At 43.0% G+C, this 27,621-nt stretch overlaps 1 protein-coding gene across 1 annotated transcript; it reads right to left on the bottom strand.

Moving 5' to 3' along the window:
• Nucleotides 1-1,819: 1,819 nt before the first annotated feature.
• Nucleotides 1,820-27,621, bottom strand: DDX47 (DEAD-box helicase 47). The gene is made up of 12 exons (XM_066355454.1): nt 27,521-27,621; nt 26,769-26,862; nt 17,708-17,896; nt 17,349-17,420; nt 9,308-9,426; nt 8,340-8,411; nt 8,099-8,215; nt 7,410-7,556; nt 6,584-6,721; nt 4,967-5,037; nt 3,751-3,880; nt 1,820-2,400 (listed from the first exon to the last, which is right to left on the bottom strand). Exons 1-12 carry the CDS (start codon nt 27,602-27,604, stop codon nt 2,269-2,271), a joined length of 1,365 nt encoding a protein of 454 aa, XP_066211551.1. The 5' UTR covers nt 27,605-27,621; the 3' UTR covers nt 1,820-2,268.

The following is a 27,621-nucleotide window of genomic DNA, read 5'->3' on the forward strand; positions in this document are numbered from 1 at the left end:
GACAAAAGTTCACCCGTGTTATAATTTTGTTCACGATGCAATTCTACATCAAACGAAGCAGCAGCAGATCGATTCAGTGATGGCATTCCCAATTGATTGAGAACTTTGTTCATGATTTCTAAGCACAAATCCTCAATCATTATCAATGCTTTGTTGTAGATTTCTGCTGTGAATCCATGTTCATATTCTAAGTCGTTTGCTATTCCCGTCTCAGAAATGAAATCTCACCTGAATTTTCCTTGCATATTTGATGGAAAATATCTTCAGCCATGTGCAATTTATATTTCTCCCATAATACTGAAATGGAATCGTAAATTATTTAGTACAGCATGTGTTGATTTTACGTCCAACAGATGGCGCTGTTTCTCAAAAAAAGCATGTTTTTACCTGTCACAGGTGTGACATCTATATATAATAGTAGGTATATAAAACATAAAAATGTGCTTATTCGAATGCAACGTTGTGTCAAAATTTCAAAGCAATCAGTGAAGAACTTTCAGAGATTTAAGATTTTGAACAAACGAACATTTACATTTTTATTTAAATAGATGTTAGATTCCAACTAGCTTTAAATGCCTTTTCCTTAGGCGCCCGTCTTAGGCAAAAAGCACCCTACCCCCTATACTTACAAAGACCTTCCCGAAATCAACAGTTCATACTGACCACCAAAGAGAATTTTACTGACATCTACTTTTTACTTCTCACCAGACACTTGTACTCTAAGAAACACAATTTCTTAGAAAACATTTACTTTCCATTAAGACGAATATGGAAAATTTGCATTCTGCCAAAAGTCATTCTCAAACTGCCGCAGTCCTTTCATCCTGGTTCTGATGCTCCAGACACTCTTTTTTAGTAAAACTGTTACATTCAACAAAAATTATTAGACATCTTATGTGTGTAAAAGCCCTCAGAGCACAAAACTGCTCAGGACTGCAAAGCTCAGAGCAGTTCGATTCCCGTCACCTCTCCCCTGCCCCAGCCAGTACCTACAGTGCCAGCCAGCGTCTACTTCCTCCCCAGGAGCTGATGCCCCAGTTTTACATCTTCTGAATTAAACTAGCCAATAGATGAGGCCAAAGGAAAGAAAACCGTGTCCAATGGGCACCAATGACAAGCAGATAAAATCAACTCTTGGAATTGCTCTGTATTTCTGATGCTTCCTGATTTTAATCTAGTCACCTGGGGATAAGAATCTGCAACAAATCAACATTCCTAACCACCTGCTTAATCCAAGACACCAGGAAAGTGAATCTATTTAAGGATCTAAGAAACGCTGCAGTCTTACTTACGGACTTTGCTCCATCCCCAAGAAACAACCAACCTTTCACATGGAACGTCTTTTCAAAGCCATCAGTCATCTTGTTCCTCTATTGATTTTTTTTTCTACATGAGAGGATGGGAGATAGATAAGAATCCTGCATGCGCCCCAACCAGAATTCACCAAGCAACCTGTCTGGGGCTAATGCTCCAATCAACTAAGCTATCCTCAGTACCCGAGGCTAACAAACTAATCAAGCCACTGGCTACAAGAGGGGAAGAGAGAAAAGAGGGAGAAGGAGGAGGAGAGAAGCAGATGGTCGCTTCTCCTATGCACACTGACCAGGAATTGAACCCAGGACATTGCATACACTGGGCCAATGCTCTATCCACTGAGCCAACTGGCCAGGGCTTGCTGATTCATTTTAAAGTCATAAATAATGTGTAACTTAAATAAGGGCAACCAATGAATTTGCCATGTAACCACCACGGTTAGTTTCTTACATATGAGCAAGATTTTAAATCTAAAGTCCTTTAACCAATAAAGGTTTTCAAGAAGTTTCAATCTTTTAAAAATAACATTTAAATTTATTATTTCATATTAGGTCCAATAAAGCCCAGCGGGAATAGCTTAGTATCACCATTTTATATTTGTAGAAGCTTTACAATTACAGGTCCAGCGCTTCATCAACCTAGTCCTTGACTTGCAGTTGAAGAAAGGAAAAGGTCCGTGTGACGTGACAGAAGAGCACATCCTCATCCTACTCAGGTCACGAGCAGGGAGCCTGCGCCGAGGCCCAGTGACAACCCTGACCTCAGCACTGCAAACCTCCTCTGCAGTAACAACACTTCCACAAACAGAAAGGGGACAAGTACTGAATCAGCCGAGCAGATTCCGGACATCATTCTGACAGATTTCAGTCTGAAGAACTGTGTTGGAGGTTTCTTTCTCTTCTTCAATCCCCTTTTACAAAACAGACGGCAGAAACTGGGTCTTTACAAAGGCGATCAGTGGCCTTTCCGTTTCCTCATTTTTCCTCCAGCCACCTTGTTCCTGACACCAAGAGCACCCTCTGTGTCATCATTGTCCCCAGCATCCTCCCGAGGACGTTTCCTCTTCTCTCCATGCTCTCTTAACTCCTGCAAGGAAACAGAAAGGACGGAATTGAAAATAAATTACTGTCACTGCACTAACACATCCTGGTCTCCCCTCCTTAAAATTAAAATCAAACACTGACTAACTTCCTAAAACCTCACATTAGCAAGGGAAAAAAGACCAAAATCCTAATATAAGAAAATGGTAACCTTCTTTAGTCAGACATGAACATTAAAACAAGCTATTATTTTCACATGGCAGCCCAGCAAAGATTTAAGAGAATGCTAATACCTACTACCAGTCAAAATATGAGAACATCCACATACACCTTTGCTGACAGGGTAAACTGCTCTCTACAGGGCAATGCAAATTTTACCTTTATATACTCCTCAGCCCAACAGTTCTAAGAATTATTCTAAGGAAACAAGACAAGAATGCAAAGCTGTACATACTAGGATGTTCAACCCAATGCTAGCTAAAATACAAAAATTAGAAAAAGCATAAATACACATGAATGTAAATCATGTTACATATTTATAACAGAATTCTTTGTAGCTATGAAATCATCACATGGACCTAAACTTGTTGAAATTGAAAAATGTTCATCATATAAATTAGACAAAATCTAATGGCTAAAGAAAAAACCCCCCAGCAAATGTTACCAATGGTTCTCTGCAGGGGGGAGGAGCGGTGGTAGCTTATGTTTCATTTACTATCTGAATCCTTTCTGTATTTTCTGAACTTTCCCTCTAATACACATGTGCACAAAAATGCCAAAGAATATCATGTTAGAAGAAAAATAAAAACAAGTCTTCACTTCAGCCACTCAGAAGGCACCCCCTGGGCAAAGTCTCTCTACCCTCAGACTAGACTCCAGGGAGCAGATTTAACACTTGCAAGGCTTCTCCTTTTGAACTTTCTCATCTCTACTACTACTGCTACTGCCACCTTGGTAACTATGCAGTTTACATGAGCTTATCTGGTGCTCATAAAACCCTGTGAGGTGTTCAGGGTAAGTATTCTTCCCTAAACTAGGACAGGAACTACTGGTGAGGAACTGCTTCTGAGAAATCAGGCATATTATCCAAGCTCAAAGCTGGGCCTTCTGATCTCAAGTCCAAAGGTTTTCCTACCACGTGGAACATGAACAATGGCTGAGACTGTGGTCCCTGTGGTCAGAATGAGTCGAACCCCGATTCAACCACTTAGTTGTATGGTCTAATGATGGACCTACCATCTCTAAGCTTTAGCATGCTCATCTTAAATTGGGAGTTAAAGTATTACCAGCTCCTGCAGTTTATTATAAGGATTAATACAATATAGTGTCTAGCATGTAGTTATTATCATTTGCAAAAAAGTTGGCAAAATATAATAATAATAAATCAACTGCATACCATTCGGGCAAACCTTTGGGCTTCAGTCACACGCTCTGCCAGCATCATCACCTCGTCATCCTGTGTTGGAAAGACAGGCAGTTTCTTCCCAATTAAGTGTTCTATGCGCTGAAAGAGCTCCACATCGTATCTGAGGAAGGAAAATTGGCATGGCTTTGGTGGACTGAGAATACAAATGTTGGCCCACTCTAAAACTATGTATTACATGATAACAAAGCACAGGAGCCCTGGTATTAAAACAATATCAGATCTATCATTCCTTTTCAGAATAATGACTCAATGCAATCTTCTGTGCATAGTCCATTAGAAAATCACCAAACATAGTGTTTACACCCAGAGAAGTGCTGGTACATAAAAATTTCTTCCTTTAAAAACAAAACCTGGATCCTGGTCAGTTGTCTCAATGGACAGAGCGTTGGCCCGATGTGTGCAAGTCCCAGGTTCGGTCCCTAGTCAAAGCACATGAGAAGTAACCATCTGCTCTCCCTCTTCCCCTCTTGTAACCAGTGGCTCAATTGGTTTGAGCGTCGGCCCTGGGCACTGAGGACAGCTTAACTGGTCTGAGGGTCATCGTCAGGTGCGGAGGTTTGAGCATTGGCCATAGACGGGGGTCGCCGGGGGGATCCCAGTCGGGGCACATGCAGGAGTCAGTTTCTCTACCTTCCCTCCTCTTACTTAAACACATAAGTAAATAAATAACTAACTAAAGTCTGAAGTCCTGGCCAGATAGCTCAATTGGCTAGAGTATTGTCCCGAAGCGCAGAAGTAGCAGTTCGATCCCTGGTTAGGGCATATATAGCAGACCGATGTTACCGTCTTTCTCTCACTTGCCTCTCTCTAAAACCAATAAACATTTAAAAAATCAGAAATAGTTTTTTAATTCTTTGAGTTGAAGGAAAGGTCACTGCTCTCTGGCTCTAGCAGTTAAAGAAATAATGGGGGTATTTTTTTTCTTTTATATGACAAATACTATACTAGACCATGTACATCTACATCTCCAATCTTCATTAAAACCTTGCGAGGTAAGTATTATTATTCCCATTTTATGAAATGGGATGATGAAAATGGAATAAGGGACGTTAAGTAACTATTATAGTAACTGGTAGAGACAGGTTCCAAGTCAGGCTGCTCCCGAGTTCTTCTCTTTTCTCCACACTGCTCTGCTCCAAAAGTCACTTCACTTAGTGTGTGACAAAGGTCATAGTTGCTCACTTACTGTGTGACAAATGTAATAGCCTTTCCAGAGCGCCCAGCTCGAGCTGTTCGACCTACTCGATGAATATAATCCTGAAACAAAAAGGGCAAGTAAATTTGAGTTACACAGAATATATACAAAAACTAGTATGCAAAGTCTTACTGCAAACCTTTGAAAGAAAAGAGACTTGTGGCCCTGGCCAGATGGCTCAGCTGGTTCGAGTGTCATCTCAAAGCACAGAAGAGATCTGTGCTGGAACATAGAAATATGCATTGAAAAATTTATTGAGATAAATCTACTTCACCTTTTTTATTCTCCTTGTAGAACAAAATTGACCCCACTTTTCCTTTCTTTTATAGAAAGACAAAGCATACCCACATGGTCACAAAGCACACTAACATTGTATAGACAAAAATAGCATTGGCTTTAGAGGCAGACTCGGTCACAGCTATGGTTTCACCACCCACCAGCTACACAACTGTCTGCAAATCACATAAACTCTCTGAACCTTGGTTTCTCATCTATAAGACAAGGATAGAAAGAAAGACAGGCCCAAACTCAGTTAGTGTGAAACTCAAATGAGACAGCAGTTAAATACACAGCCAAGAGATACCAGTGGTTCTCAACCAGGGTTGATTTTGTCCTCCCCAGGGGACATCTGGAAATGTCTGAAAACCTATCTGTTTGTTACAATGTCATCTATGGACAGAAGCCAGGAATGCTACTAGGTATCCTACAAAGGACAGTCACCCATGACAAAGAATTTCCTGGCCCCAAATCTTACCAGTGCCAAGGTTGAGAAACCCTGAGATACAGTAGGAATCACAAGTGTCACTTCTAAAGAAATGAGACCAACAAAGCTCAGCATATGCTGCATCTGCCCTTCTGAATGTGATCATCTAGTACTTCTCTTTGGCAACCTTCACTCACATTTATTAACATTATAACTACAGGCATGTGCAAAATGATTCGGAATGAATAAATCAGGACCTTTCTCAGTTTTTGATATTTAACTAATCATGGAGGCTCCCCTCCAAAAAAGATATTATAACTAATGAAAAACAGAAAACATTTCATTAGAAATATGCTCTGGATGCAATAAAATATTATTCAGCCATAAAAAAAAAAAATTAAATCTTGACATTTGTGGTAACATAACATAGATGGATCTCAAGAGCATTACACTAAGGAAATAAGTCAGAGAAAAATAACATATGATCTTAACCTATATGTGAAATCTAAAATAAAGAACTGAGCTCACAGATACAGAGAACACACTTGGTAGTTACAGGAGGTTGGGGAGGGGGTAGAAGAGTGAAATGGGTGAAGGGGATCAAAAGGTACAAATTTCTGGTTAATGTACACCACGGTGACTATAGTTAATAGGACTGTATCACATATTTCAAAGTTGCTAAAAGAGTAAATCTTAAAAGTTCTCATCACAAGAAAAAAAATTTGTTACTATGTGTAGTGACAGATGTTAACTTGACTTACTGTGATGATCACTCTGCACTATATAAAATATTGAATCTTTATGTTGTACACCTGAAACCAATATAATGTTATACGTGAATTATACCCTCAATTGAAAAAAAACACATTTTGGGACTAGAAAATCAGGGCAGTGACAGGACTCACCTTGGAATGGGTAGGAATGTCAAAGTTGACAACTACATCCACATGAGGTATGTCCAAACCTCGGCTTGCAACATCAGTTGCTAGAAGAATGGAACGAGCTTTTGCCTTAAACTTATTAAGGGATCCTAGTCTTTTGCTCTGAAATAATAAAAGAAAAAAATCTTTTAAAAATTTACTTACTGATTTTAGAGAGAGAGGAAGGGAGAGGCAGAAACATCGATCTGTTTCTGTATGTGCCCTGACTGGGGATTGAACCCACAACCTTTACATATTAGGACAACACTCTAACCAACTGAGCCAACCAGCCAAGGCACAAAAATAAAAACAATTTAAGGACTCTTGGAATCTAAGACATACCAACCAGGCATATTAAATATATATGAGACAGAAATTTTTTAAAGGGTATTTCCCCCTAGGTCCAGATTGGACTTTACGGTCACAAGGAAACATGGAAGCAACAAAAAAAAATATTTAAGACTAAGACTAAAAAATACTAACATGAAATAAGAATTAACACAGTAGAGAGATAATTGGGAAATAATTTGTTAAAAATCCTTAGAGACCAGAAAATCACTAGCAGCACTAGGGCTGAATAAACCAACTGCTTCCATACCAGACAGCTACCCATGGAATATTCCAATCGGAGCCTCTTGCTATCCTGAAAGGAGGAAGGAAGCACCCAGAGCAACACTTCAAAGCCCATAAAAATCAACAATCACAGGATGATGCACTGATGTCATGTGTTGTTACTGTACAAATATACTGCTACAAGGTCTATCTTTCTCACACCAATAGTTCACCATGGATGATGCTATGGAATCTTTACCTGACTCATCTGTCCGTGGAGGGGGATGGCAGTGAATCCAAGATTTCGGAGTAGCAAAGCTGTTCTCTGAGTATTATTACAGGTGCTGCAGAATATCATAAAGGAGTTTCCAGCCAATTCATTTAGAATATAAACCAGGTAGGTATCCTAAGTTGCAAACCAAAAAAAGTAATTGAACCCAGAAGAAAAGGTTAGAGTCCCGGAAATACAAATTACATAAAAGACTAAGCTTATAGTTGCTTCTCAACTATCCAGACCCCTAGCTGCTAGCTTTGTACTCCTTAACCAGCACTATTATCTCTGCGAACCATGAATTTCACATACAGCCTCAAGCCAAGTACAAGGAGATCTGTACTCAGCAACCAGGAAATTCCTCACATCAAGGCACAACACAAGGGTCCTTTGACTACAAAAAAGCCAAATAAGCACAAAAGAAAAACCACCTCAAGTGTGGGGCTGGGAAGGAATTATATCATGATTTCATCACTGTGGTTTATTTAGTATGGGGTGAATTCCCGGAGTGTTAGATTTTATAAGCGATAAATATAACCACAGCATGCCCTCTAAAGCAAACACAAAGAACTCCAATCTGTAGCAAAACTCTCAGCTAATGAAGACTTGAGACATTTTTAGATGCTTTCGTGAGGAAGAAGAGGGAGAGGAAGAAATAATCAAAGTAAACACTTCACCTTGAATTTAGAGGGAATAAAAATATAATATTGCTGCAGTTTCTCAACTGTCTGGTATTTAGAGGAAACAGCACATTTCACAGGGTTCTTCAGTGCTGCTCGCTGAAGTTTTTGTACCTAAAGAAAAAGAAATCTGGAATAGTACACTGATTCCCAAATGTTCTTTCCATTGTTGCTATCGTTATTGTTTGCATTTATTGATTCTTATAAAAAAGAAATCAGAAGTCCTAGAAAATTTCACCTTCTTGGTCATGGTAGCAGAGAAGAGAAATGTTTTCCGATCTCGGGGAATCACTTTAAGAATCTTGTCAACCTAAGGCACAAAGAGGAAAGAATACCAATATAATACTTAGACTGGACACCTGCAAATAATCTTTGTGAAGAAGATAAAGAACAGAGCAACAAACTAAATGCAGCGCTGTAGGAATTTGGGGATTCAAAAATTCAATTTGATCCAGCTAAAATTTACAAAATATTTACTATTTGATACCATACCAATGCTGTAAAAAAAAATGTTGTGATTCAGAGAAAAATAAAAATTTAATTAGATTAGAACTAATCTAAGCTGTAGCCCCCCAGTCAAGGCACATATGAGAAAGCAATCCATGAACTAAGGTGCCGCAACGAAGAATTGATGCTTCTCATCTCTCTTCCTGTCTTCTGTTCCTGTCTCTCTCTCTCTCTCTCTCTCTCTCTCTCTCTCTCTCTCTCTCGCGCGCGCGCGCGCGCATACACACACACACACACACACAGCTACTATAATTAAACACAAAACTTATTCTGTATATCTCAGGAGTTAAGAAAATGAGTTAAGCTGTTATACAGTACTTACCATATCTCCCCATGTACAGAACTAATCTAAGAGAAAAGTCAAGAATAGGTATTAAACAACTAAAGCTTTAATAAGTAGGTCATCAAAAAAACAGATTCTTAAAAAAAGAAACAGATACTTTAAGGTGTATGGAAGAGGTCTAAATCAAATAAAATGGAAGAGAAAACCTGATTTTGATATTCCTCAACTCTGAAATCAAACTCAGACTATATTCTAGAGAGGATGCTGAGGCACTAACAATGGGAAGAGCATCAAGAATGAAAAAGGCAACAGAGTTGTTTAAGTGAGCTGAGAACGCTGCAGCACTCCACGTAGGCAGGTGTGCAAAACAGGGCACTTTAGATGTTCTACGAGGAGGAAAGAAATGGAGAGCTCACCTCTGTTTCAAAATCCATATTCAATATTCGGTCTGCTTCATCCATGACCAAGTATTTGAGAGCTCTTAAGTTGAAACCTTTTGTATTTTCCAAGTGGTCAATCAGTCGACCAGGAGTTGCTACCAAGAGAGGTTGAGAAGAAAGAGCAATGTTTAAGAACAAGGACAAAAGGAAAGAAAGTTACCAAGCCCTTCCTCCTCCCCTCAATTTCAAAGTTAAAACATTAGTTACATACCATATTCCCCATGTATAAGATGCTCCCATGTATAAGACGCACCTTAATTTTGGGGCCCAAAATTTGAAAAAAAAGTACAAAAAAGTGAGATATGCAAGTAAAAAACAAACAAAACTACAATAATGAGCTCAAAAACAAGCATGGAAAAGAGGGAAATGCAAGCAAAAAAATCTATAACAACTGTATAGATGCAACCAGTTTTTAGACGCCAAATTTTTCCCAAAAGGGTGCATCTTATACATGGGGAAACACGGTAAATCCATTCTTCAAAGTCTTCTGATAAAGTAGATAGTCATGAGCAGAGCAGCAATGTAAGGAATGTCACCAGGGCAAAAGTCCCGGGTGCCTAGCAACGGGCAAAACTAGAGAAACAACTATTATCCTAGGCTAGGATCTCACCGCCAGGGTGACCATTCCCCCCATAACATGTCATTTAGTCATGTGGTTTAGACCCCCCTTTAGAGGAGGAACAAGAGGCTGGAAAACAGCCTCATATGGACATCCATACAAGGACAGATGACATGGGAAAGGCCCCTATAGGTCAGCTTCAAGAGGAAGCAGTTAAGCCCTCCTAGCTAAAAGAAGCCCTTGCCAACACCCAAGGGCAGCTCTTTGAGCAGCCAACTCAATTCTTCCTTTAGAGTGTACTTTTGCTTTGCTTGCTAACCTTTCTCTCACACTAGAGTTCTTGACTCTGAATTCTTTCTTAGTCAAACTCAAGAACCGAAGTCTGCATTTCGCTACTAACACCTGGTGCCGTGACCCGGATTGTCTCATCACCCTTCTCGGTCTGAACATTTATTTGTTTGTTTGTTCATATTTATTTTATGAACTTATTTATTTATTTAGTGAGAAGCAGGAAGAGAGAGATGAGAAGCATCAATTTTTAGTTGCAGCACTTTAGTTGTTCATGAAATGCTTTCTCATATGTGCCTTGGCGGGAGGGATCTCCAGCCAAGCCAGTGACCCCTTGCTCAAGCCAGCAACCCCGTGCTCAGGCCAAATGAGCCATGCTCAAGCCGGAGACCTCAGGGTTTCGAACCTTGGCCTTCAGCATCCCAGATCGATGCTCTATCCATTGCACCACCACTGGTCAGGCGCTTTTTTTATATATATATAAAAGAAAGTTTATAAAGTCACAGAAGTAGAAGAAATAGGCTTTAGGAAACAAGTTAGAGAGGCAAAAGAAGGGCCCTTGGAGCTTAGGAGAAAGAGAGGCAAGGAAAATGAGCCTGGGGGGACGGGGAGGGAACAGGAAAGGACAGGCCTGTTCCTAAAGGGGCGAGTGCTGGATGTTTCTTACACTGACATATACTTCGCACAGTGCAGCAGGAATCCAAAGAAGCCCACCCAGGACCACCTTGTAGACCTGGACCCGAGCCCAAGGTACCAGCAGGCGCCACTGTGCCCCACTGACTCCTTACTTTGCATCAAGTGAACTTGGATGTTTTTCCTGGAATTCTGGATCTCCCTGTTTTAAGGTAAGAGGCTCTGACTTTATCTGAGCTGTTTAAAAAAAAAAATTCCTCAAGGTTAAGGGTTGAGATAACCCATGCTAAGGATAAGAGTTGAGGTAACTCAGGACAGGAGAAAAAAAATGGTGACTGGTTTTTAACTTTGGCTTTTCAATTGGAATTGTTTTCTAAGAGTCTGAACAAAACCTTTTGCTGGATAAATGAGAGCCTAAACTGTTCAGCTCCAAAGATAAGGGGCACTAACTCCCTTTAGCTCAAATTTTGGTGACTAATATTATATGTGGTGACTAATAATCTATGTGGAGGTGTCACAGGGTATCCCTCAAGATGAGCAGGAGTCCCGTAAGGAATTCCAACACAACTCTTAATAACTGACTTGTCTGAAACACACACATAAAGGCTGCTGACCTAGTGCTCCAAGCCCCCACGGTTGTACTGACAGCCGGGGAGAAACTGAGACACCTAAGAGGGCTGAAGCAGCTCACAAAGTGGCAGCCCTTGGGTCTCTACCCATGAGCGGCACATTTCAACCCACTACACATTATCCCTAGAAATTGGTTCAGACGCTGCAGGTCTCAAAATGAAACTAAAATTAACATGAGAAATAGTGCCTCAAAGCCTGAAAACCCCCAGGCCCCAGGCCCTATTAATACTCGTGCAGATATACAATAGGAAGCCTTTACTTGCAAGTACTTACAGAAATGGGAAGATTTAACCAGAAGTGAAGTCAACGTAAGATGGCCAAAATGGAGCTCTTTAGTCCTTCCCTTTTAGGGGTGGCTGCCCTCTCCCTACTAGGTTTCTTAAAGGACCAGCGCTGCTGGGAACATGAAAAGAAGGGCAACAGTAGCCCAACTAATGAGGCCAGAGGTAAATGACAGTTTTTACTGAATAAAGAAGGCCATAGTTATAGGACGGGTTTCCTCCCAAGGGTTTGGAGGTAACAGGCACTCACTGTACAGAAAGACACAAAGGGCGGGGACCTCTGGCAGGCTGGCTAGCCCAGGGGTCATCAACTGAGGCATGCCTCACTTGAGGTATGGGCCATACTCATTAACCATGTGGAGTTAAGGCCACATGTCTGAGCAAAGTGCCTAACTACCACTGTGATGGTTGGTAAGGCTGCTCTCAGAGCATGGGGTAAGATAAGAACTCCACACAAAGGGTAGTTCCTAGATGGCAGGGCTCAGGGTACCCATGTTACTATACTTCAGGACAGCCCAGAACAGTCCGGAGACTTGCAAAGACACCTCTAACTCTCAGATTATCATGTATCTGTCTCTCCGTAGATGGGAAACCAGCCCACCGTATCTCGAGAGACCCCTTTGGGGTGCATACTCGCCAACTGGGAGAAATTTGACCCTCAGTCCCTCAAGAAAAAGAGGATAATCTTCTTTTGCAACACGGCCTGGCCCCAGTATAAACTGGGTGACGGAGAGATTTGGCCTATTAACGGCACCATTAATTTTAATACTATTTTACAGCTACATCTATTTTGCTGCTCCCAAGGGAAATGGACAGAGGTTCCATATATCCAAGTTTTCAAGGCTCTCAGGGACAAGCCTAAGCTACGCACTACCTGTAAACTAGGTCCCTCTGTCATTCCTGTACCACATGCACAGCCCCTGCCTCCTTTACCTCCCCGGGGCCACACTTCTCCTTTTCCTTGCCGCCCCTTGGCCCCGAAGGAAGCAGAAAACATCCCCAGTCGGGCTCCAGTCCCTTTCCCCTCCTACCCAAGACCTCTCCAATCTACTTTAACCGGCCCTTTACAAGAAGTATCAGGACCAGTAGGGATTCCTATTAGAATATATGTTCCTTTCTCTATGAAAGATTTACAAGAAATCCAACAGGACTTAGGGAAATTCTCAGAAGATCCAGACAGGTACATAGAAAAGTTCTGGAAGTTAATTCAAAGCTTTGATCTAACTTGGAGGGACATCCATGTAATCCTCACTCACTCCCTAACCAAAGGAGAAAGAGACAAGATCATAGAGGCAGCCATCCAATTTGGGGATGGCATGCATATGACAAACCCCCAGTACCCCACAGGGATGACTGCTGTACCTGCCACCGACCCCTTATGGGACTATAACACCTCCCAAGGAACACGGAACCGGGACCATTATCTAGTATGCCTTCTAGAGGGAATGAAACAGAGCCGACCTAAACAAATTAATTACACAAAGATAGCAACTATAAGCCAGGGCCCCCAAGAAAATCCCACAGTCTTCCTAGAGAGATTAAGGGAAGCTATCATTAAATATACTAACTTAGACCCTGACTCAGAGGCTGGCCAACAAGTCTTACAAGACTTGTTTTTAACCCAGGCCACCCCTGATATCCAGAGGAAACTTCAGAAGCTCTCTTTAGGACCCCATACCTCTATCCCAGACCTTCTTAACACAGCCTCATCCATCTTCTATATTCGGGATCTAAAGGAGGAGGAGAGGCTCCTCTTGAAGGAGAGGCATAAAGATCAGAGACAGACTCAGTTATCAGCCGCACTCCAGTCCAGCTACTCAGGTCACAGAGGTCCAGGTTGCCCTGGAAGAACAAGTGCCCCAAGAGAGGTAAGCCTCCCGGCCGCTGTCCACTCTGCCATGAGCATGGACACTGGAGGAGGGACTGTCCCAGGAACCACAGGGATCCTGGGTCAGACACGGTCCCCCTTCCGGCCCTAGACTGAAGGGACTTTGGGCACCATCTGGCTCCAGGATAAAACATCAACACCACAGAGAAGGAGGCCAGGGCAACCTTGGAAGTGCAGGTAAGACTAATGATTTTCTACTGGATAAGGAAGCCGCATTCTCGGTCTTAACAACCTTCTCTGGATCCCTCTCCTCTCCCTCCCACCTGGTAGTAGATGTAGACAGTAAGCTACTCTGAACTGGCAAGCCCTTCCAACTACCTCTTACAGAAAAACAGGGGGTAAATCTAGGAGTCTTCACCCTTTGAGTAGTGAGGTTTTTTTAAAAAAATGAAATTAGTTCCAGTTAGTTTTATTAACTTAAAATCATGTTTGTTTGATAACCAATTTATGGAAACAAGAAGAACATACATTTGCCTTTTTTTAATGTTGCCTTACACATTTCTAAAATAAATCGATCGTACTCTGGATGGTCAGGAGGCACATGGACGTACATGAATGTCTGTACTACTCAAGGACTAACCTAGTCCTTGTGAACAATAAGCTATCCTAGTGTAGCCTATTTTTCTAAAAGACTAAACCCAATAAATCGGGGATGGCCAGGATGCTTTCAGTTCCAGTAGAAGAAGCCTTCAAACTCACGGCCAGATAGCACTTAGAAGTATCCACTCCCCATCAGATAGGCCCTCTTAGAGTTAAAGGGGCCTCTCTGGGTCACTGCTAGCCAACCACTCAAATATCAATCTATCTTATTAGAAAACCCAGATACAACAGTATCAGTCAGTCACACCCCAAATCTGGCCACCTTATGACCAACAGAAAGCAACCTATGCTAATCCATTCCTGCTCCAAGGTCATAGCCAGACTTAATTCCAGCTGACCCGATTTTCAGAATCAACCCCTCCCCAACTCAGAATAAATATGTTCACTGATGGGAGTACTGTAGTTTCGTAGCAAAGAATATCCAAAAGGCTGGCTATGCTATGGTCTCTCTCCACTCTGTCACTGAAGCTAATAAGCCCTACACCAACTCCCTGCACTTCTGCCCCAGCTGAACCTAGTGCTCTTCCTAGAGCCCTGAACCCACACAGGGGAAACGAGTAACACTCTATACTGATTCCAAAGAGTCCTTTCTAATCCTACGTGCCCATGCTGCCATCTGGGGAAAAAAGGGGTTCCTAACTGCACAGAATACCCCCATTAAATATGGCCCTCAGAGTCTAACCCTCCCTTTTAGAAGTTACCATGAAACTGGCAGAAGTAGCTGCAGTTTACTGTAGAGGACCCCAATGAGACAACTCCAAGATAACACAGGGAAGTAATTCAGCAGAGAGACCGCAGAGGCTGCAGCTCAGAAACCCTCCTTACTAGGGGTTTTATTCCCTGGGCCACACGTTCCCTTCCCAGACCCCAGTACACCTACTCAGAGAAGGAACAGGCAGAACACAGAGGCTATATATACCCTTAACACAGAAGGAGTAAACCAATAACAGAAAATAATACCTCCCCCAGGTAGTTCAATGAAAATATAAAAAATACTTAAATCTTTACATGAATGTTGCCACTCTGAATGTGACCGCTTCATAATGTGCCGCTCTCTTTTTTGGGGGAAGAGCCTATATAAGACAATCTAAGCTATTTGTACAAGTTGTCCTACCTGTCAATTTAATAACCCAAAGAGAGTTCCATCTCCTCCATTAGTCCGTCCAGGCCAACAACAAGGGACTTATCCAGGCGAAGAGCCAACTAGACTTCATCCAGGTGCCAAAATATAAGGGTCTAAAACAGGGGTCCCCAAACTACGGCCCGTGGGCTGCATGCGGCCCCGAGGCCATTTATCCGGCCCCCGCCGCACTTCCGGGAGGGGCACCTCTTTCATTGGTGGTCAGTGAGAGGAGCATAGTTCCCATTGAAATACGGGTCAGTTTGTTGATTTAAATTTACTTGTTCTTTATTTTAAATATTGTATTTGTTCCCGTTTTGTTTTTTTACTTTAAAATAAGATATGTGCATTGTGCACAGGGATTTGTTCATAGTTTTTTTTATAGTCCGGCCCTCCAACAGTCTGAGGGACAGTGAACTGGCCCCCTGTGTAAAAAGTTTGGGGACCCCTGGTCTAAAATACCTTTTGGTTTTCATTGGCTTTTTTACTGGATGGACTGAATTCAGTACTGCTAAAACTGAAAAAGCTTTGGAGGTGGCAAAGGCCTTAGTAGGGATCTCATCTCCAGATTCAGCCTACCACAGTCCCTACGGAGTGATCACAGGCCCTCCTTTGTGTTCCAGGTCACCCGAAAACTAGCTACCTCCCTGAAATTTGGTACACCTCCACTCCTTATGGAGGCCCCACGCATCGGGAAAGGTAGAACTAATTTCACTTTAAAGTCCATCATTAGAAAATTGAGCCAGGAAACAGCTCTTTCATGGGTTGAAACCCTTTCCATAGCTCTTCTACTGGTACAAATGGCCCCACGATCCTCTCTAAAACTAAGCCCTTAAAAAATTCTACCTTCCCAATATTCAGATCTCCTATTCAATTCTAGATCCCATACACTAAAGGAATATATAATCTTCTTCAGAAAGGTCCAAGGGTCATCCAGGAATATGGCAATAAATGACTCCCTACCCCTGGGGTGGGTGACCTGGGAAGGACAGCCTTCCTGCTGGGAACTCAAGTACTTATAAAAACCTTGAAGGACAGGTCCTCTCAAGACCAACTAACTCCATGTTGGAAGGGCCCCTTCCCTGTACTGTTATCCACCACTACAGCCATCAAGGTACCTGTGATTGTGAGCTGGATATATCACACCAGAATTGAACCTTACGTACCAGAAGACCTGACACCCACTCAGCATCCAGACTACTCCTGCGAGCGAACTGGAGACCTCAAACTCCTCTTTAAAGAGACTGCCAAATCAGCAGGTGACAAGCCCTACTCACACTCCTGGAATATGCTCCTTACTGACACTGGACATCATCACAACTTCGTTCCCTGTCCAGGGCTCATCGTCCCTCTGACAGAGGGCAAGGATCACCTGACTCTGAAAGAAAACTCCACCCCTCTTCAGCAGGAAGCAGCTACAGAAGAGACCCTACACCCCTTTTCCTTAAAGAATTCAGAGCCAAGACTCCTTGAGAGGGAATGATAGAGAAAGTAGTTAGGCAGGAGCAGAGAAGGAATGATAGGCCAGGTATGGAATGTCACCGGGGTGGAAAGTCCTGAGTGCCTAGCAACAGGAAAATCCAGGGAAAACAGCTATTAGGTTAGGACCTTGCCCCCAGTGTGACCTTTCCTCCCCTAGTATGTCATTAGTCTTGTGGTTTAGACCCTTTTAGAGGAGGAACAGGGGTCAGATAACAGTTTCATGCAACTCACAGGAGACAATGGGACAGGCCCCAACAGATCAACTTAAAAAAGGAGTGAAAATGAGCCCCTGCCACCAGCCCGGGCAGCTCTCTGAGCAGTCCCCACATCTTCCTTCCAAGTGTGCTTTCACTGGGCTTGCTAATAAACTTCCTCTTGCGCTAGAGTTCTTGGCTCTGAATTCCTTCTTAGTTGAACTCAAGAACCAATGTCCACATTTGCCGCTAACATTTCCACACAAGTGAGTTACACCCAATATTGGTATATTTCCTCCAATTCATCACTGTCAGTGTCTTTTACCTTTGGCAACTACTCACCTATTACTATATGTGGTTTTTTTGCCAGGGCCAGGGATTGGGACATGGAATCAATTCCACCTACAATCACGGCTATAGAAATTAAAAAAAAAAAAAAGGAGATCCTTAATTTTTTCCATAGTTTATTGATCATCATTTAAAGCAAATGCTAGATTTCTACTTAAATTTGTTCTTCTCTTAAATTTATAACTTTCCCCAAAGCTAAAATATCAAATCAACTTTTCAGTCAATAAACTTCTGCTAATCATACTTCTTACATTCTTTCACTCACTCCAAACCAGTGAAAAAAGCCTAAGACCCTACAAAAAGAAAAAACCAAAAAGAAAAACCCAAAGACCCCTTTCTTCTTAGACACTTACCACACTGCACTCCAATGGAAGAGCCCAGGGCTTCAAACTGCTCTGAAATCTGAAAGGCCAGCTCTCGAGTCGGGGTGAGAACTAAAGCAAACAAACGCTGGGGCGTCTCCAGCAGTGCGTTCAGAATGGGCAAAGCAAAGGCCCCTGTTTTTCCAGAGCCAGTTTCCGCCAATCCAATGATATCACGACCTAGGGAGAAAAAAAAGGAAGGAAAGCATCTAATAGCAAAGAAATATTCCCACATTTCTCTCTATTTCCCCACATTTTTTACAATGACACAACGCTGGGCACAGAGGAGATACTGAATAAATATTCGAGGAATTGGGGGCAGAGGAAGGTCGAGTAGACAGAAGACATGGTCTCTGTTCTACATAAGCTCAATATCCAGGAATGAGATACAAAAATACGTTATAATGTGATAAGGGCTTTAATATAACCCCTGCAAAATACAGTACAGTGAGAACACAAAGGAGTAACTCACTACCCTAAGGAGTCAGGAAAGGCTAAAAGAGGCGATGGGTAAATTAAATGTGGAAGCATAGAAGGACGGATATTCCCGTATGATGTAGGACGAGAAGATGAAAGATTTAAAAAGCACAGCGTGCAAGGAGAGTGAGATGTACAATGTGGCTGGAACACAGAAGTCTTAAGGGGAAAGGAGGGAAGAATGAGGCTAGAAAGGAAACTCCTAAGCTGTGATGGTGAACCTTTTTATAAAAACCGCCCACTTTTGCAGTGCTGGTCAACCTGGTCCCTCTCACCCACTAGTGGGCATTACAGCTTTCATGGTGGGCGGTAGCAGAGCAACCAAAGGGCACCACGATTGGCCCACTATGAAAGCTGGAAAGCCCTGGGCGGGAGGCACCAGGTTGACCAGCACTGCAAAAGTGGGCGGGTTTTTTTTGTTGTTTTTTTCCCTGAAGCTGGAAACGGAGAGGCAGTCAGACAGACTCCCACATGCGCCCTACCGGATCCATCCGACACGCCCACCAGGGGGTGTCGCTCTGTTGCGACCAGAGCCACTCTAGTGCCTGAGGCAGAGGCCATGGAGCCATCCTCAGCGCCCGGGCCATCTTTGCTCCAATGGAGCCCTGGCTGAGGGAGGGGAAAAGAGAGACAGAGAGGAAGGAGAGGGGGAGGGGTGGAGAAGCAGATGGGCGCTTCTCCTGTGTTCCCTGGCCGGGAATCAAACCCAGGACTTCCGTATGCCAAGCAGACACTCTACCACTGAGCCAACCGGCCAGGGCCAAAAGTGGGCGGTTTTTATAAAAAGGTTTGCCATCAGGGTCCAAAGCCATGCTAAAGAGTTCTGATGTCTTCTTATTGAAGCAGGCAAATAATGACCCATGTTATTCCTTAGGAAGATAAAGTAGACCTGATGGCGTGCAGGGAGGAGTCAAGGAGCTAAACTATCCAAGTCACATCTTCTGAGGAAAGACTGTATTAAGTAATTCTTTAAGACTAGGTGCCCTTGGTTTGTTATCACCAATCAAGCCACTACTGATAAGACTTAGAAATCACCTCCCAAGCCAAAACCATTAGAACAATGCTCGGTGGGAACGAACAACCTCCACAGTTGATGATGTTCACAGTGCTCCTTGACTGTAACTGCTGATGACGGTTCCTTACCTAGACATTACCCCCACAATAAGCCCCTTGACCATGAAGTGACCTGAACATGATTCTGTTCCTTACAATCTATAATGACCCAAACTCCCAGAGTGGAGAGCACACAGGAAAAGAGAGCTCAATTGGATACCAGGGGAGTTATGATGGTTGCCCAAACTGAGACAACAAAGAAAGAATGTGAACAAGTGAGACTTAGAAAGTAACAAAAGGAAATGTATTTGACACATAGGTTTCCAGCTTGGGAAACTCAAGACCAAAAATTGAGACAGGCTACAGAAAAATTAGTTTTCTGGTGAGGAAAACAAGGACTCTGGTTTGGATATAGAGAACCTGACGTTCCTGCAGTATGCTCAGAGAGAAATATCTAAAATTCAGCTGGACATACTTGTTTGGGCTCAAAAGAAAAATGTGGGTTAGAAATACAGAGGTGGGAGCCATGACCGATTTACTAGCGATGCTCCCCCCGGGGCAGACACACTGGAATAATCTATGAGGCTGTTAATAACTATGAATGCCTGGGTCCCACACTTGGAAATTCTGACTCAGTAGGTCTAGGCTAGAGCCCTGAAATCTCTTTTTTTTTTTTTTTTTTTTGACAGAGACAGAGAGAGAGTCAGAGAGAGGGACAGCCAGGGACAGACAGACAGGGAGGGAAAGAGATGAGAAGCATCAATTCTTCGCTGCAGCACCTTGTTCAATGATTGCTTTCTCATATGTGCCTTGACCGGGGGGTTACAGCAGACCGAGTGACCCCTTGCTCAAGCCAGTGACCCTGGGTTCAAGCCAGTGACCATGAGGTCATGTCTATGATCCTACACTCAGGCCAGCGACCCCGGCACTCAAGCTGGTGAGCCCACACTGAAGCTGGCAACCTTAAGATTTCAAACCTGGGTCCTCCATGTCCCAGTCTGATGTTCTATCCACTGCACCACTGCTTGGTCAAGCTTTACTATTTTAAGAGTTCCACAGGTGGCCCTGGCCGGCTGGCTCAGCAGTAGAGCGACAGCCTGGCATGTAGAAGTCCCAGGTTCAATTCCCAGCCAGGGCACACAGGAGAAGCGCCCATCTACTTCTCCACCCTTCCCCCTCTCCTTCCTTTCTCTCTTCCCAAGGCTCCATTAGAGCAAAGTTGGCGTGGGCACTGAGGACGGCTCCTTGGCCTCCGCCTCAGGTGCTAGAATGGCTCCAGCTGCAACGGAGTGACGCCCCAGATGGGCAGAGCATCGCCCTCTGGTGGGCACGCCAGGTGGATCCCGGTCAGGTGCATGAGGGAGTCTATGAACTGCCTCCTGGCTTTTATCTTTGGAAAAAAAAAAAAAAAAAAGGAGCTCCACAGGTGATTTTGATGAGCACTGGGTGGGGCTCACTAACAGTCTTAGAGCTTCAGAACTAGATGAGAAACTGTTTTAGAGAGTGGAAAAAAGAGGATAAAGATAGAATTAACAACAACAAAAAACAAAACAGAGAATGGCTAGAAAGACATGAGAAGACAATACTGACCTGAAATTAAAACGGAAAAGAGCTTCAAGAAAGGGGAGTGGCTGATAAATAGAATGGACTTTTCAATATCCATTGCATAAACAATCACTAGATTTAATAAACTAGGATCTACCATGCCAGACCAACCAGTACAGTCTAGTGAATTTCACCCTTTAATCTTTTATCCATTAATATCAGTGTTTTCCAAAAAAGTATATGGCCTGACCAGCAGTGGCACAGTGGATAGAGTGTCGACCTGGGACGATGAGGACCCAGGTCTGAAACCCAAGGTTGCTGGCTTGAGTGTGAGCTCACCAGTTTGAGCACAGGGTCACCGGCTTGAGTGTGGGATTATAGACATGATCTCATGGTTACTGGCTTGAGCCCAAAGGTCGCTGGCTTGAGCATGGAGTCACTGGCTCAGCTCGAGCCATTCCCCCACCTCATCAAGGCACATATGAGAAGCAATTAATGAACAACTAAAAGCGACGCAACTATGAGTTGATGCTTATCATCTCTTTCCCTTCCTGTCTGTCTGCCTCTCATGCGCTTAAATATATATATATATAGGATATATATATATATATCCTATATATATATATACAGTGATACCTCGGTTCTCGAACGCCTTGACTTTCGACCAAATCGGTATTCGACCAGGAAATTCGAGAAAATTTTGTCTTGGAATCCGAACAAATATTTGGAACTCGAACGTCCGAGATTAGCCGAGTTGAGCCGAATGGCGTTCATTCGGCCGAGCGCGCCTTGCCTGCGTCATCAGTGTGAGTCACGCTTTGTCACGCTTTGTGGAGAGAGAGAATCACGTTTTTGTGGAGAGAGTCACGCTTTGTGGTGAGACTCACGCTTTGTGGAGAGACTCACGCTTTGTGCACGCTTTGTACACTGAATTTAACCCTTAGACATGGGTCCAAAGAAAGCCAGAAGTGGTAATGCAGACAAAGGTAAGCGGAAAGCTGTGAGAACAACGATTGAGCTGAAAAAAGAAATCATTGCCAAATATGAACAGGGCACACGTGTTTCAGATCTGTCTGCTGAGTATGGCATGCCAAGATCTACTATCTCAACTTTCCTTAAGAATAAAGCTGTTATAAAGGCTGCCAATGTTGCCAAAGGTGTTACATTGTTAACAAAGCAAAGGCCTCAGATAATGGAGGAAATGGAGAAGCTGCTTCTTATTTTCATTAAAGAAAAAGAGTTAGCAGGTGACAGCATCAATGAAGTCGTTATTTGTGAGAAAGCACCAGTAAATAGGCATATTTTTGGGGCTTGGAACAAATTAATCCAGTTTCCATTATTTCCTATGGGTTTCATTGTTTCGGTTCTCGAACAATTTGGTTCTCGACCGTTCTCCCGGAACGAATTATGTTCGAGAACCGAGGTATCACTGTACACACACACACATACACACACACACACACACACACACACACACACACAAACATGAATTATTAGACCAGAAAATGAAGTAATTTCGTGAAGGTTGTAGAAACAAGTTTCACACTCATCTATCAATTTTACTATTCCCCTTAGTTGCTGGAATAGGTGACAGTGAATTCCAACAGCATCCGCCTATGTGTGAGCTAAGAACTCCCAAAGCTTTTTTATCCCCCAGTTCTTTGGGGATTCCATGCTCCCTGTCTGTGTACCACAACATGCCCTCAAGAACAGAAAGAAGAAAATACACACACACACCAAGATCTGTCCTCTTTTTTCTGTCAAGGGAAACATTAAAATTCTGGGAGAAAGGATGTAAAAAAAAAAAGATTTAGGGACACAGAGGAACTTAAGTCAATCATGTGGCTGTGAGCAATGCCCACTGCCACCAACTACTGACACTTGGCACTGCTTTCAATTTTTTTTGATACCATCAGAGCAATACTCAGTTTATAAAGTTGGTTAAAATTTTTCTCTATTATCTCCTTGTCTTCTCACAACCCCTAAGCCTCTTAGTGGAAGTATCTGTGTAGAACACGCTAGAATACAAAAACTCCATTAAAAAGCAGAATAAATTCATATCCATCTGCCACATTGCCAGCAACTAACTCAAGCACTTGGTATATAGCAGCCATTCAAAAAACTCTGAAATTCCTAGAGGACTTTGAGTGATCTCTAAAATGGAAATAAACTTAATACATTAAACAGATGGGAAGGAAAGCATCCTCAAAAACCATCAAAACTTTGTTCTCTCCAGTATAAAACCCTGATAGAGGGCCAAGAACACAGGCTTTCCAGCTGGCAGAGCCTATATTCAAATTGCCCCAGCAACAGTTACATGACCTGGCAAAGGTACTTAACCCTGTGAGCCTCAATCGCACCAATAAAATAATCATTCCTACCTTTCAGGACTGTTATAAGTTTAAGAACAATGGAGGAACTCAGGGTTCAGTAACTGTAGAAACTGACCCCCTCATTAGTACTCAAATGAAAATTTTAAAGAAGAAAAGAGAAAAACTTTATTAGATTATTTAAATCATTTGCTTAGGGCCAGAATCGGTAGATTCAAAGCATTTGTAAACTGCTCATTAAAGTAAGACAAGCTCAAGAATAAGAATACATGCATGTACCATGTGATTATGTCAATCACATTACTCAGTTCCCAGTAATCTTTCATCAACTCCTATTTCTCTGCATTAAACGCAAACTTTTGAAAATGTTATAACTTTAGAATTACTACTGCCACTTAATTTTGATGCTTTTCCCCCCCGTGTTGTAGTTTAAGCAAGAAAAAGTCAGAACGTACCAACCCTTCTTTTTGTTATTTGAGCGCCACTGTAGCACTGCTGAGGCTTCTTCCCCACGAGTGGCCTTTATACAATCCTTACCCTCCTAGTTTCTCTAAACAAGCTAGTGTTTCCTATCCCTTCCTTGCACTGTCCCTGGCCTAATTTGGTGCAACTGTACTCATGATTTTCATTCCGCTACTGAGCCTCCATTTCTCCTCTCTATCATCTCATCCTGCACCTCACCCATTTTCACATGTTCAGCTACAATCTGTTTGGAGATGAGGTCTCTATCCAGTTCTGGCTCTTATGCTCTAATACCTATACTCCAACTTTGCATCTCAATCCCTTTGGTACCTGAAATTATTTCCAACTTAACTTCCTTTTCCTGACTATCTTTCCTCATGTTTGCCTTTTATATGACTGGTACACCCATATGTCCTAAATACATAAGCTAGAAACCTTGCAATAATCTGAGATTTCCCCGGCCTTTGCCTTCCACTTCAACAAACTGGTTTTAAATTACAATGATTCTTTTAATTACAATGATTCTTTTTCTATCAGCTTCTCTATTTCATTCTCACTATCACCACCCCACCCATTATTTACTGCCAAAATTATTGCAATGGCCTAATTGATCTCCCAGCCTCCAATCTTTCATCTCTATACTATCTGACATAGCTGTGAGGTTAATCTTCCAAGAATACAACTCTACAGATTTCCTTCTGCTAAAAAGTCATCTCTAAAGCTGCTCCACTGAATATGGAACAAAGACCAAATTCCTTTACCCAGCATTCGAGCCCTCCATGAACTGGCCCCCATCACTTCACCCATCCCTCCCACCACTTTGTGAAGTACTTGCAGGTCTCCATACATGCCCCTGTTTTCCAGCCATCTTGGCTCTTTTCATGTTCCCTACGCCTAGGAGGTCCTCCCTTAGCATCATATCTAAATGCCCAAATCCTATTCAGTGTTCAAGGTTCGACTCTAATGTCTTTCCAAACTCCCCAGCCAAAAAAATTAAACAAATTTCCTCTAATCCATTTCAATTAGAAATAATCTATTCTACTCCCTTACTGCACTTTGAATGTAACTTTTTTATCCTTTTATTGAATTTAATAGAGGCACACTGGTTAACAAAATTATACAGGTTTTAGGTGCACAATTCCACAACACATCATCTATACACTGTATTGTCCAATCACCACCCCAAATCAAATCTCCATCTATCACCTTTATCCCCCATAACCTCCTCCACCTCCCCCATCAGCCCCCCACAGTCACCACACTGTTGTCTCAGTCCATGAGCTTCTCTTTTTTGCTCAACCCCTTTACATCCCACCCAGCTCCCCCAGCCCTCTCACCCCGACAGCTGTCAGCGTGCTCTCTATAAGTCTTGTTTTGCTAACATTATGTCCTGGTTCAGCTTGCAATAAATTTGTAATTATCTCTAAAAGAAGGTAGAATCTTAACTCCTGGTGCTTTATACTTGTATCAGATACTTAGTAAACCATTACATATTAGTGTATATTATTTATGGAATAAGCAAATTGAATTTCAAAGAATAAATCTAATTCTTTTTCCACACAACAGCTCTTCAAATCATTAAAGTCAATTGTCATATGCCAATCCCTAACTTTACTCTTCTCCAGACCACATGCACTCGGTTCCTTTATTTGTGACTATTCTTTTTTTTTTTTTTTCCAGAGACAGAGAGAGAGAGAGAGAGAGAGAGAGAGTCAGAGGAGGGATAGACAGGGACAGACAGACAGGAATGGAGAGAGATGAGAAGCATCAATCATCAGTTTTTTGTTGCGCAATGCAACACCTTAATTGTTCATTGATTGCCTTCTTGTATGTGCCTTGACCGCGGGCCTTCAGCAGACCAAGTAACCCCTTGCTCGAGCCAGAGACCTCTGGTGAGCTTTTGCTCAAACCAAATGGGCCCGTGCTCAAGCTGGCGACCTCGGGGTCTCGAACCTGGGTCCTCTACATCCCAATCCGACACTCTATCCACTGCGCCACCGCCTGGTCAGGCTATTTGTGACTATTCTTGAGACATACATCACCACTCAGCTGGTTCCCAGCACTAAGCCTAGCATTATTCTAGGTGTGTTCTAAACAATGCAAAACACCATTCTCTCTCTAGAGCAGGGGTCCCCAAACTACGGCCCGAGGGCCACATGCGGCCCCCTGAGGCCATTTATCCGGCCCCCACCGCACTTCCGGAAGGGGCACCTCTTTCATTGGTGGTCAGTGAGAGGAGCGTAGTTCCCACTGAAATACTGGTCAGTTTGTTGATTTAAATTTACTTGTTCTTTATTTTAAATGTTATATTTGTTCCCGTTTTGTTTTTTTACTTTAAAATAAGATATGTGCAGTGTGCATAGGGATTTGTTTATAGTTTTTTTTATAGTCCGGCCCTCCAATGGTCTGAGGGACAGTGAACTGGCCCCCTGTGTAAAAAGTTTGGGGACCCCTGCTCTAGAGCTAGTTCCGTTATTAACCTTGGACTTGTGGGAGAAGAATTCAGGGCAAGGGGTAAACTTTATGTATAGATATAATTTATATATTCTTTTTCTGGGGAGAAAATCTTCAATTCTTATTTGATTCTCAAAATGAATATGAAACCCCCAAAATGTCACCCTTCTCTTCTGGTAATGTACCCAAGATTCCATTCACTTCCTCTAAGGATCTTAATTTCAATGAGCACTTCTGGGTCTGCTTTACTGCCCACCTTAATCCAATAAAGCAGAGTTCTGTGAATCTAAGAACAGGATTTCACCTCTACTCCTATTATAGTTCATCCTGTTAGTGTCAGTCCCACTCATCATCAGCCACTCTTCTGCCTGTGATAAGTACGATCTACAGCAAAAGCTCTCAACACCTCTATAAACTAACATAGGTTCCAGGCACCTCATGGAAATCTGCACTTATTACTCACAATTTCTAACAAGGTTCTTGTTAATACAATTTAATCCAGTGCTTCCCTCAAGTCAGCATCTGCTGCACTCAATCCCCTTCTAGAAAGTAAGCTCAGTGAAACCCGCAAAGAACTTACTCAAAAGCCAATAAACACCCACTTCGTGTCGTTAGTGACCATATATTTATTTCACCTGATGTATGCAAGCAATACCTCTCAAAAGTGGTAAATACTTGAGTGTAACTTCATACTGAATCTGTACCGGGCCACCTATTTCATTTCAACCTACCTTGTAAGGCCAAAGGAATGGCTTCAATCTGGATTTTGGTGGGCTTTGTCCATCCCAGCTGCTCACAAGCTTCACACAACACATCGGTCACACCCTTTGAATTCAGAAAAACAACTTCAGCCAAAAACACACACTCGTCTCCCTCCTAACTGAATGACTGTGAGAGCCCCCCTGCCGGGGACAGGTGCCTGCATCCCTCACATTTTGACTCAGAAGGATCTGGGGTGCGCCCGCCCCGTCCAGGTGCACGAACGCTGCGAGCGAGGAGCTTGACTGGACACTGCCCACTCACCGGGCCGAAGCCAAGGGCTGGACACGCCGTGCTTCACTTAACCCTCATACTTCTATCAGTATCTCCCCAATTTACAGTCGTGGAAAATGAGACACAGAGGGATACAACTTGCCTCCAGTGAGAGGCTGGGTCAGAATTCAAACCTGCTCATCTCACCTCAAGCTCGAGATTTATTTTTTTTTTAAGCCGATTCGCTGCGCGTACAATCTCCTGGACAGACACAAACAGCGCAGTGCCAAAACGGAGAAAAGCGCACATGGAGGCTCCCGGAGCCGGGCACCCCCACCCACGGCCACCGCCACGACCCAAACTCAGAGCGTAAGGAAGCGCGTCCGGAACCCGAGCCTCGAAATTCTGGGGGACACCTACGCTAGGCCCCAGCTGCTTTTGTACACCACCAACAGGGATCTAAGGCCTGGCGGCCGCAGTGCAAAAATAAACCACCGTCATCCACCCTCACCAGGTCTTTAAATGTTTTAGTTTCTTCCTCCTCCACCGCCAGCTGGGGCGCTTCAGGAGAAGCACGCTCCTCGGACGCCGCCATAACGTCTCGCGGCTCCG

This window comes from Saccopteryx leptura, chromosome 1, assembly GCF_036850995.1.
Source record: "Saccopteryx leptura isolate mSacLep1 chromosome 1, mSacLep1_pri_phased_curated, whole genome shotgun sequence".
In the NCBI taxonomy this organism is placed as follows: Eukaryota; Metazoa; Chordata; class Mammalia; order Chiroptera; family Emballonuridae; genus Saccopteryx; species Saccopteryx leptura.

Bases quoted from the DNA above. Each gene is read 5' to 3' on its own strand.
- DDX47 (XM_066355454.1), bottom strand. From the start codon at position 27,604: ATGGCGGCGTCCGAGGAGCGTGCTTCTCCTGAAGCGCCCCAGCTGGCG. The intron at 26,863-27,520 runs GTGAGGGTGGAT...CTGAATTCAAAG, and splicing joins CTAAAACATTTAAAGACCTG to GGTGTGACCGATGTGTTGTG. The intron at 17,897-26,768 runs GTAGGTTGAAAT...TTTTCTCCCTAG, and splicing joins CATTCCTTTGGCCTTACAAG to GTCGTGATATCATTGGATTG.